Source organism: Nerophis lumbriciformis, linkage group LG25 (genome assembly GCF_033978685.3).
Source record: "Nerophis lumbriciformis linkage group LG25, RoL_Nlum_v2.1, whole genome shotgun sequence".
In the NCBI taxonomy this organism is placed as follows: Eukaryota; Metazoa; Chordata; class Actinopteri; order Syngnathiformes; family Syngnathidae; genus Nerophis; species Nerophis lumbriciformis.
Genome location: NC_084572.2, coordinates 9,036,677 through 9,047,500, shown reverse-complemented (window position 1 = coordinate 9,047,500; position 10,824 = coordinate 9,036,677). Strand labels below are relative to the sequence as shown.

Genomic DNA, 10,824 nt, shown 5'->3' with positions numbered 1-10,824 from the left:
AATTTGAAAAATCCCTCCTTTTTGGGACCACCCTCATTTTGATAGATGTCACCAGCAGGGGTGCAAATGAGACATTCTCTATTAGATGGGACCATGATTTATGTCATCACTTGTTCACACCTCCTCATATGGAAGATACTTTTCCTTCTTCATGTCTCAAGAAGGGTAGAAATACAAGAACACGCACACACATTCTTGTATTTCTTACCTTCTTGAGACCTCTGAAAAATGCCTACCTCTTTAGGACCAGCCTTTCTAGATATATAAAGAAGTGTATTTACAACATTAATAATATATACATACTATGCAAATATAAACAAAGCTTGTTGTGAAAAATAAGTTGGAATTTCACAGGAAAAAAGTCACAATTTCACTAGAAAAACTTAGAATTTTGGCAGTATTATAATAAAAGTTGTCATTTTACTCAACACAAGTCACAATTTTACAAGAAAAACTGAACATTTGTGCAATATTTTGATAAAAGTTGGATTTTTACTCAATAACAGTCACAATTTTACAAGAAAAGCTTAACATTTTGGCATTCGTCGTTTTACTTGAAAAAGTCACAATTTTGTAAGAAAACTTAAAAAAATGTTGGCAATATTATAATAATAATCAGAATTTTACTTGGCCAAATTTATGACAAAAGTCATAATTTTACTCAAAAAAACAAAAAAATTGGCAATATTGTGATAAATGTCGGAATTTTATATGACAAAAGTCACCATTTGGCATGAAAAAGTCATAATTTTACGAGAAAACATTGCAGGATTACAGAAACAGAAATAATATGAGAAATTGTTCCAAATTTTATAAGAAAAAAGTCGACACACTGTGAGAAAAAGACTGCTTTTAGTTCATTTATTTATTTTTGAATTTTTTTGTTTTTTTTATATACTTCAAGTTATTACAGTTTGTCTCTATATACATATTTATTTTACATATGTTGACCAAAGGGGGAGCCCTTCAAATTTTTACACACACTTGTTATTTCATATGTTGACCAGAGGGGGAGCACTTTTAAAAGCGACACACAGTCAATTTGAAAAATCCCTCCTTTTTGGGACCACCCTCATGTTGATAGATGTCACCAGCAGGGGTGCAAATGAGACATTCTCTATTAGATGCAATGTTATTGGGACCATGATTTATGTCATCACTTGTTCACACCTCCTCATATGGAAGATACTTTCCCTTCTTGGTGTCTCAAGAAGGGTAGAAATACAAGAACACACACACACACACACACACACACACACACACATTCTTGTATTTCTTGCCTTCTTGAGACCTCTGAAACATGCCTACCTCTTTAGGACCAGCCTTTCTAGATATATAAAGAAGTGTATTTACAACATTTATAATATATACATACTATGCACATATAAACAAAGCTTGTTGTGAAAAATAAGTTGGAATTTCACAGGAAAAAAGTCACAATTTCACTAGAAAAACTTAGAATTTTGGCAGTATTATAATAAAAGTTGTCATTTTACTCAACACAAGTCAAAATTTTACAAGAAAAACTGAACATTTGTGCAATATTGTGATAAAAGTTGGATTTTTACTCAATAACAGTCACAATTTTACAAGAAAAGCTTAACATTTTGGCAATTTTATAAAGAGAGTCGTCATTTTACTTGAAAAAGTCACAATTTTGTAAGAAAACTTAAAAAAATGTTGGCAATATTATATAATAATCAGAATTTCGGCCATATTTATGACAAAAGTCATAATTTTACTCAAAAAAGGGCACTATTGTACAAGTACAACAAAAAAATTGGCAATATTGTGATAAATGTCGGAATTTTATATGACAAAAGTCACCATTTGGCATAAAAAAGTCATCATTTTACGAGAAAACATTGCAGGATTACAGAAACAGAAAGAATATGAGAAATTGTTCCCAATTTTATAAGAAAAAAGTCGACACATTGTGAGAAAAAGACTGCTTTTAGTTCATTTATTTATTTTTGAATTTTTTTGTTTTTTTTATATACTTCAAGTTATTACAGTTTGTCTCTATATTCATATTTATTTTATTTATTTTACATATGTTGGCCAGAGGGGAGCCCTTCAAATTTTTACACACACTTGTTATTTCATATGTTGACCAGAGGGGAGCACTTTTAAAAGCGACACACAGTCAATTTGAAAAATCCCTCCTTTTTGGGACCACCCTCATTTTGATAGATGTCACCAGCAGGGGTGCAAATGAGACATTCTCTATTAGATGCAATGTTATTGGGACCATGATTTATGTCATCACACCTCCTCATATGGAAGATACTTTTCCTTCTCGGTGTCTCAAGAAGGGTAGAAATACAAGAACACACACACATTCTTGTATTTCTCACCTTCTTGAGACCTCTGAAAAATGCCTCCCTCTTTAGGACCAGCCTTTCTAGATATATAAAGATTTGTATTTACAACATTAATAATATATACATACTAGACCTCTGACGCCCCTGCTTATTTCAGCAAGGCAATGCCAAGCCACGTGTTACATCAACGTGGCTTCATAGTAAAAGAGTGTGGGTACTAGACTGGCCTGCCTGTAGTCCAGACCTGTCTCCCATTGAAAATGTGTGGCGCATTATGAAGCCTAAAATAGCACAACGGAGACCCCCGGACTGTTGAACAACTTAAGCTGTACATCAAGCAAGAATGGGAAAGAATTCCACCTGAGAAGCTTCAAAAATGTGTCTCCTCAGTTCCCAAACGTTTACTGAGTGTTGTTAAAAGGAAAGGCCATGTAACACAGTGGTGAACATGCCCTTTCCCAACTACTTTGGCACGTGTTGCAGCCATGAAATTCTAAGTTAATTATTATTTGCGAAAAAAAATAAAAGTTTATGAGTTTGAACATCAAATATGTTGTCTTTGTAGCATATTCAACTGAATATGGCTTGAAAATGATTTGCAAATCATTGTATTCCGTTTATATTTACATCTAACACAATTTCCCAACTCATATGGAAACGGGGTTTGTATATCAACTGTCATTTTACTTTTAAAAAAAGTATTTGTTGCGGTTTTCCTGCTTTGTTGATGTCTTGTAAAGCGTGTAAGATGGAATGAGGGAGCCTCAGAAGAAGAATGCAGGGCGTTACTCTTTTTATTAATGGAAATGTAACAAAGTCTTCTCCCCGCTTGTGTGTGGGACACAGGCCGCCTTCTCAGATTTCCTCCAGAGGAGCTCGAGGGACCTGTCCAAGCACGTCCGAGTGGTGGTGAGTACGACTCTCGCTGGTCTGTGATCACACCACACGACAACACCAGCGAGTGACCGCCAGCACGCTGCTGTCGACACATGACAGATCTGCACCATCTCTGCTTCTACACGTCCAAACTACTCACATCTTGACTCTTCCAGTGTGACGGCACAGACCTGACTACAAAGATCCAGGAGCTGAAATTCCAGTGCATTGTGTTCCTCAACATTCCCAGGTACAGTAGGTACAGTAGGTGTCACGGCAGACCAGCTCGTCGTGTGACAGGAAGTGTTGATGACTACTTGCTATCGCGTGCAGATACTGTGCGGGCACCATGCCGTGGGGGAACACGGGCGACCACCGCGACTTTGAGCCGCAGCGCCACGACGACGGCTGCATCGAGGTCATCGGCTTCACCATGGCCTCACTGGTGAGACACACACACTCACACAGCAGCACCTCAGGTACCATTCCATTTTTCAACAGCGCGTAACAACTGGTCTGCTTACTAGAGATGTCCGATAACATCGGACTGCCGATATTATCGGCCGATAAATGCTTTAAAATGTAATATCGGAAATTATCGGTATCGGTTTCAAAAAGTAAAATGTATGACTTTTTAAAACGCCGCTGTACGGAGTGGTACACGGACGTAGGGAGAAGTACAGAGCAGTTGCGTCTCCCAGTCACTTGCCAACCCTCCTCATTTTCCCAGGAGGCTCCCGAATTTCAGTGCCCCTCCCGAAAATCTCCCGGGGCAACCATTCTCCCAAATTTCTCCCGATTTCTACCCAGACAACAATATTGGAGGCGTGCCTTAAAGGCACTGCCTTTGCGTGCCGGCCCAGTCACATAATATCTATGACTTTTCACACACACAAGTGAATGCAAGTCATACTTGGTCAACAGCCATACAGGTCACACTGAGGGTGGGCGTGTAAACAAGTTTAACACTGTTACAAATATGCGCCACACTGTGAACCCACACCAAACAAGAATGACAAACACATTTCAGGAGAACATCCGCACCGTAACACAACATAAACACAACAGAACAAATACCCAGAACCCCTTGCAGCACTAACTCTTCCAGGATACTACAATATACACCCCCCCTCCCCCAACCCCGCCCACCTCAACCTCCTCATGCTCTCTCAGGGAGAGCATGTCCCAAATTCCAAGCTGCTGTTTTGAGGCATGTAAAAAAAAAAAAAATGCACTTTGTGACGTCAATAATAAATATGGCAGTGCCATGTTGGCACTTTTTTCTCATAACTTGACTTGATTTATTTTGGAAAACCTTGTTACATTGTTTAATGCATCCAGCGGGGCATCACAACAAAATTAGGCATAATAATGTGTTAATTCCACCACTGTATATATCGGTGTCGCTCATACTTGCCAACCCTCCCGGATTTTCCGGGAGACTCCCGAAAGTCAGCGCCTCTCCCGAAAACCTCCCGGGACAAATTTTCTCCCGAAAATCTCCCGAAATTCAGGCGGACTCAGGTCCATGAGGACCTGAGTCCGCTAACCCACAATATAAACAGCATACCTGCCCAATGACGTTATAACTGTAGAATGATGGAGGGCGAGTTCTTGGTTTCTTATGTGGGTTTATTTTTAGGCAGTTTCATTAACGTCCTCCCAGCGCAGCAACAACACACAACAACAGCAGTCACGTTTTTGTATACCGTAAAGCAGTTCGTCTGCCGTAAACAGCAATGTTGTGACACTCTTAAACAGGACAATACTGCCATCTAGTGCATTTGATGAAAGCACTTTTGTGCGTGCCACACAGCAATGCATCATCAGAGAGGGTGTTCAGCATGGTTCGAAAAATAGTGACAGAGAATAGAACAAGGATGGACAATTCAACCCTTAACTCAACAATGAGTAGATGAGTGTTATGTGTGTGTATGTGTAAATAAATGAACACTGAAATTCAATATTTATTTTTTATATATATATATATATATATATATATATATATATATATATATATATATATATATATATTTATATATATATATATATAAATATATAATAAAATAAATATATATATACGTATATATATATATATATGTATTTATATAATAAAATACATATATACATATGCGTGTATATACAGGTAAAAGCCAGTAAATTAGAATATTTTGAAAAACTTGATTTATTTCAGTAATTGCATTCAAAAGGTGTAACTTGTACATTATATTTATTCATTGCACACAGACTGATGCATTCAAATGTTTATTTCATTTAATTTTGATGATTTGAAGTGGCAACAAATGAAAATCCAAAATTCCGTGTGTCACAAAATTAGAATATTACTTAAGGCTAATACAAAAAAGGGATCTTTAGAAATGTTGGCCAACTGAAAAGTATGAAAATGAAAAATATGAGCATGTACAATACTCAATACTTGGTTGGAGCTCCTTTTGCCTCAATTACTGCGTTAATGCGGCGTGGCATGGAGTCGATGAGTTTCTGGCACTGCTCAGGTGTTATGAGAGCCCAGGTTGCTCTGATAGTGGCCTTCAACTCTTCTGCGTTTTTGGGTCTGGCATTCTGCATCTTCCTTTTCACAATACCCCACAGATTTTCTATGGGGCTAAGGTCAGGGGAGTTGGCGGGCCAATTTAGAACAGAAATACCATGGTCCGTAAACCAGGCACGGGTAAATTTTGCGCTGTGTGCAGGCGCCAAGTCCTGTTGGAACTTGAAATCTCCATCTCCATAGAGCAGGTCAGCAGCAGGAAGCATGAAGTGCTCTAAAACTTGCTGGTAGACGGCTGCGTTGACCCTGGATCTCAGGAAACAGAGTGGACCGACACCAGCAGATGACATGGCACCCCAAACCATCACCCAACCATGCAAATTTTGCATTTCCTTTGGAAATCGAGGTCCCAGAGTCTGGAGGAAGACAGGAGAGGCACAGGATCCACGTTGCCTGAAGTCTAGTGTAAAGTTTCCACCATCAGTGATGGTTTGGGGTGCCATGTCATCTGCTGGTGTCGGTCCACTCTGTTTCCTGAGATCCAGGGTCAACGCAGCCGTCTACCAGCAAGTTTTAGAGCACTTCATGCTTCCTGCTGCTGACCTGCTCTATGGAGATGGAGATTTCAAGTTCCAACAGGACTTGGCGCCTGCACACAGCGCAAAATCTACCCGTGCCTGGTTTACAGACCATGGTATTTCTGTTCTAAATTGGCCCGCCAACTCCCCTGACCTTAGCCCCATAGAAAATCTGTGGGGTATTGTGAAAAGGAAGATGCAGAATGCCAGACCCAAAAACGCAGAAGAGTTGAAGGCCACTATCAGAGCAACTTGGGCTCTCATAACACCTGAGCAGTGCCAGAAACTCATCGACTCCATGCCACGCCGCATTAACGCAGTAATTGAGGCAAAAGGAGCTCCAACCAAGTATTGAGTATTGTACATGCTCATATTTTTCATTTTCATACTTTTCAGTTGGCCAACATTTCTAAAAATCCCTTTTTTGTATTAGCCTTAAGTAATATTCTAATTTTGTGACACACGGAATTTTGGATTTTCATTTGTTGCCACTTCAAATCATCAAAATTAAATGAAATAAACATTTGAATGCATCAGTCTGTGTGCAATGAATAAATACAATGTACAAGTTACACCTTTTGAATGCAATTACTGAAATAAATCAAGTTTTTCAAAATATTCTAATTTACTGGCTTTTACCTGTATATATACAGCTAGAATTCACTGAAGGTCAAGTATTTCTTATATATATATATATATATATATATATATATATATGAAATACTTGACTTGGTGAATTCTAGCTGTAAATATACTCCTCCCCTTTTAGCCACACCCCCAACCACGCCCCCGTCCCACCCCGACCACCCCCAACCCCACCCCCCGAAATCGGAGGTCTCAAGGTTGGCAAGTATGGTATCGCTTGATATCGGAATCGGTAATTAAGAGTTGGACAATATCGGATATCGGCAAAAAAGCCATTATCGGACATCTCTACTGCTTACACATGTTGGTGATTCATTTTCCGTCCTTTTTATTATTGAGTACAACTGCAGCTTTTAATTTATTGTTTTATTCTTTAAAACTCATCGCTCAAAAAGTAATAATGACTCAAAATGAATGTTGGTCTGAATTATTGACTTGTTGAAGGCTCAAATTACGTCACATCAAATTCTACACTTAGAATTTTTTTTTTTGGGGGGGGGGCATTATATTACATTACATTGCATTTCAACAATCTGTATATTATATTGGTTTTGAAAATGAAAAATATCAAAATGTCAGTGTACAGGCCCCAGTGGAAGAATTTGGACATCCTTGACTTATACATTTTATTCATTATTTATTTATATGTATTTGTTACATTCCCAGATGGCTCAGAGTCTAGGGATCGTAGGAGAACGCAACATAAAAGTGTATAAACCAAATGAGTTGTAAATTAAAGACACAGAAGCCAAGAATTTAAAACAAAAACTAGTGTTATTGAAAAGTAACCATAGGGGAGGGGGGGGTTACAACAAGACACAACACTAGCCTAGCTTGGGAATACAGGTGCTGTCAAAAAAATGAACAAAACATACCAAAAGACACCTCTGAAAAAGAAAGGTAAGCTTACTAACTAAAGCTATTTAATTAGCATAAACCAAAAACCTACCTACCTACCTACTCTAGCCAAAGAGGGGTCCAAAACATACAAGGGTGACAGCCACCACTAAGCCTGTGTCTCTATACACAAACAAATCCTACGTGTGTAGTGTATAGAGGCCTCTGTCTAACCTTTCCCAAGACTAGGCTGCAGATACTTACAAAAGTTGAAAGGTAAAACAAAAAGGAAGACTCAAAAACAGGTGGCACAAGTTTAGCAAAGAGCAAAACAAAAATGATTACAAAACAAAATAGCGTCAAAGACAAAGTAGCGTCTCTCAAAGCTCCACACAGCATGTCAGAAAAAAAATCCCCTGATGAGCAGGTGGTTTTAAACAGGCTGGGAGGATGAATGGTGGACTGGGATTGGCTGGCTGATCAACAGGTGAAATGAGGAGCAGCTGGGAACAGGAACTGGTTGATTGGCAGCAGAGGCAGTGATTGAGTGTGACCTGTACAAACAAAAGAAGAAGAAACACAAAACAAACAAACCACCACTACGTGGAACGTAACAGTATTTCCTCGGATTCAGGAGGAACGGTGTGGTTTTCGTCCTGGTCGTGGAACTGTGGACCAGCTCTATACTCTGGGCAGGGTCCTAGACGGTGCATGGGAGTTTGCCCAACCAGTCTACATGTGCTTTGTGGACTTGGAGAAGGCATTCGACCGTGTCCCTCGGGAAGTCCTGTGGGGAGTGCTCAGAGAGTATGGGGTATCGGACTGTCTGATTGTGGCGGTCCGCTCCCTGTATGATCAGTGTCAGAGCTTGGTCCGCATTGCCGGCAGTAAGTCGGACACGTTTCCGGTGAGGGTTGGACTCCGCCAAGGCTGCCCTTTGTCACCCATTCTGTTCTGAACTTTTATGGACAGAATTTCTAGGCGCAGTCAAGGCGTTGAGGGGATCTGGTTTGGTGGCTGCAGGATTAGGTCTCTGCTTTTTGCAGATGATGTGGTCCTGATGGCTTCATCTGGCCAGGATCTTCAGCTCTCACTGGATCGGTTTGCAGCCGAGTGTGAAGCGACTGGGATGAGAATCAGCACCTCCAAGTCCGAGTACATGGTTCTCGCCCGGGAAAGGGTGGAGTGCCATCTCCGGGTTGGGGAGGAGACCCTGCCCCAAGTGGAGGAGTTCAAGTACCTCGGAGTCTTGTTCACGAGTGAGGGAAGAGTGGATGGTGAGATCGGTGCGGTGTCTTCAGTAATGCGGACGCTGTGAAGAAGGAGCTGAGCCGGAAGGCAAAGCTCTCAATTTACCGGTCGATCTACGTTCCCATCCTCACCTATGGTCATGAGCTTTGGGTTATGACCGAAAGGACAAGATCACGGGTACTGAAATGAGTTTCCTCCGCCGGGTGGCGGGTCTCTCCCTTAGAGATAGGGTGAGAAGCTCTGTCATCTGGGAGGAACTCAAAGTAAAGCCGCTGCTCCTCCACATGGAGAGGAGCCAGATGAGGTGGTTCGGGCATCTGGTCAGGATGCCACCCGAACGCCTCCCTTGGGAGGTGTTTAGGGCACGTCCGACCGGTAGGAGGCCACGGGGAAGACCTAGGACACGTTGGGAAGACTATGTCTCCCGGCTGGCCTGGGAACGCCTCGGGATCCCCCAGGAAGAGTTGGACCAAGTGGCTGGGGAGAGGGAAGTCTGGGCTTCCCTGCTTAGGCTGCTGCCCCCGCGACCCGACCTCGGATAAGCGGAAGAAGATGGATGGATGGATGGATTTATATATATATTACATACATAAATCTGTGATATAGACTAGTCTCCCTTTATATATTTGGCGATGGACAACCATACCTGCCAACTACTCCGGTTTTCCCGTAATTAGTACAGTTTTCATCAACCTATTCCGGGTTACGATTGCAGTGATAAAAAATACGGTTTTTCATTAATTAAAAAAAAATTTTTTTTTTAAAGTTTTATTCACGAAATCGCGTAACAACAATAACAATCGACACTGCTTCCCGTAACTTCCTATCGAGCCATTCCGAATGCCATGCGCGAGGCTATTTATAGCACCGCTGCCAAGCACGAGGTCATTGTTTCCAAACGAGCGAACGATCATGGAATCAGCCGGAGAAAAATCGCAAACGAGTCTTAAACCGAAAAGAAAACTGCAGTCATTCCGTGAAGAATATTCAAAAGCCTATCCGGGAATAATTATCCGTTCCAAAAAGGGTGAAAACTACGCGAATTGCACCTTGTGCAGACAAGATTTTTCGATCGGACACGGAGGAATTAGCGATGTAAAAGACCACGTTGGGACAAAAAAACACAAGTCTAATGCCGTTGCTAGCGATACAAGTGGAAAACTTTCAACGTTTTTCGGATTTTAGCCACAAAAAGGTAATGACACCAATGTTATCTATTGGAATTGTTTAGTACTGTTATACTGTTAAAAGTGTTTATACTATTTATGCTTTCAAGTCCAAGTTGAAGAAATCTTGTTAAATGTTGACAGCATAACTACCAAAATACAGAAGTATGTCCTTAATATTTTTGCAGTGCTATTTCTGTTGAAAAGTTAAAATGATTACATTAGAGATGTGATGTGCCACTTTTCAAGTGTCTGATGGCTTAAATTAATTTTCATTAATTTTTCATATTTTGAATTCTTTTGAAAGGCTTACAAAAAAACTACATTTGAATTGTAATTCCATGCTATTGACAGGACTATTAATTTTAATGAAGTTAGCTTACCATGTTTACAGTATGATAATTGTAATAGAAATGTGAATTTTAGGCACAGAATATTTTTTTTACAATTGAACAAGGCAGTAGATTATACAAGCTTGGACAGAAAGTTAATAATGACACCAATTTTTTTTTAATGGAATTGTTTAGTACTGTTTTACCATTTGTTTACTGTAAAAAGTGTTTATACTTTCAATTAACAAATTGAAGTCTTGTGAAAGGTTGACAGGATAACTGGCATTAACTGTCAAAATAATT

General features: G+C 40.0%; 1 protein-coding gene across 4 annotated transcripts in view; it reads left to right on the top strand.

Moving 5' to 3' along the window:
• Positions 1-10,824, top strand: part of dgki (diacylglycerol kinase, iota) — a 159,354-nt gene that overhangs the window by 118,611 nt on the left and 29,919 nt on the right. For all 4 annotated transcript variants that reach the window (XM_061983646.2, XM_061983648.2, XM_061983647.2 and 1 more), the window contains exons 17-19: positions 3,171-3,233; positions 3,377-3,450; positions 3,534-3,645. In XM_061983646.2, the coding sequence (XP_061839630.1) occupies positions 3,171-3,233; positions 3,377-3,450; positions 3,534-3,645 (249 nt within the window). The remainder of the gene's footprint in view (positions 1-3,170; positions 3,234-3,376; positions 3,451-3,533; positions 3,646-10,824) is intronic.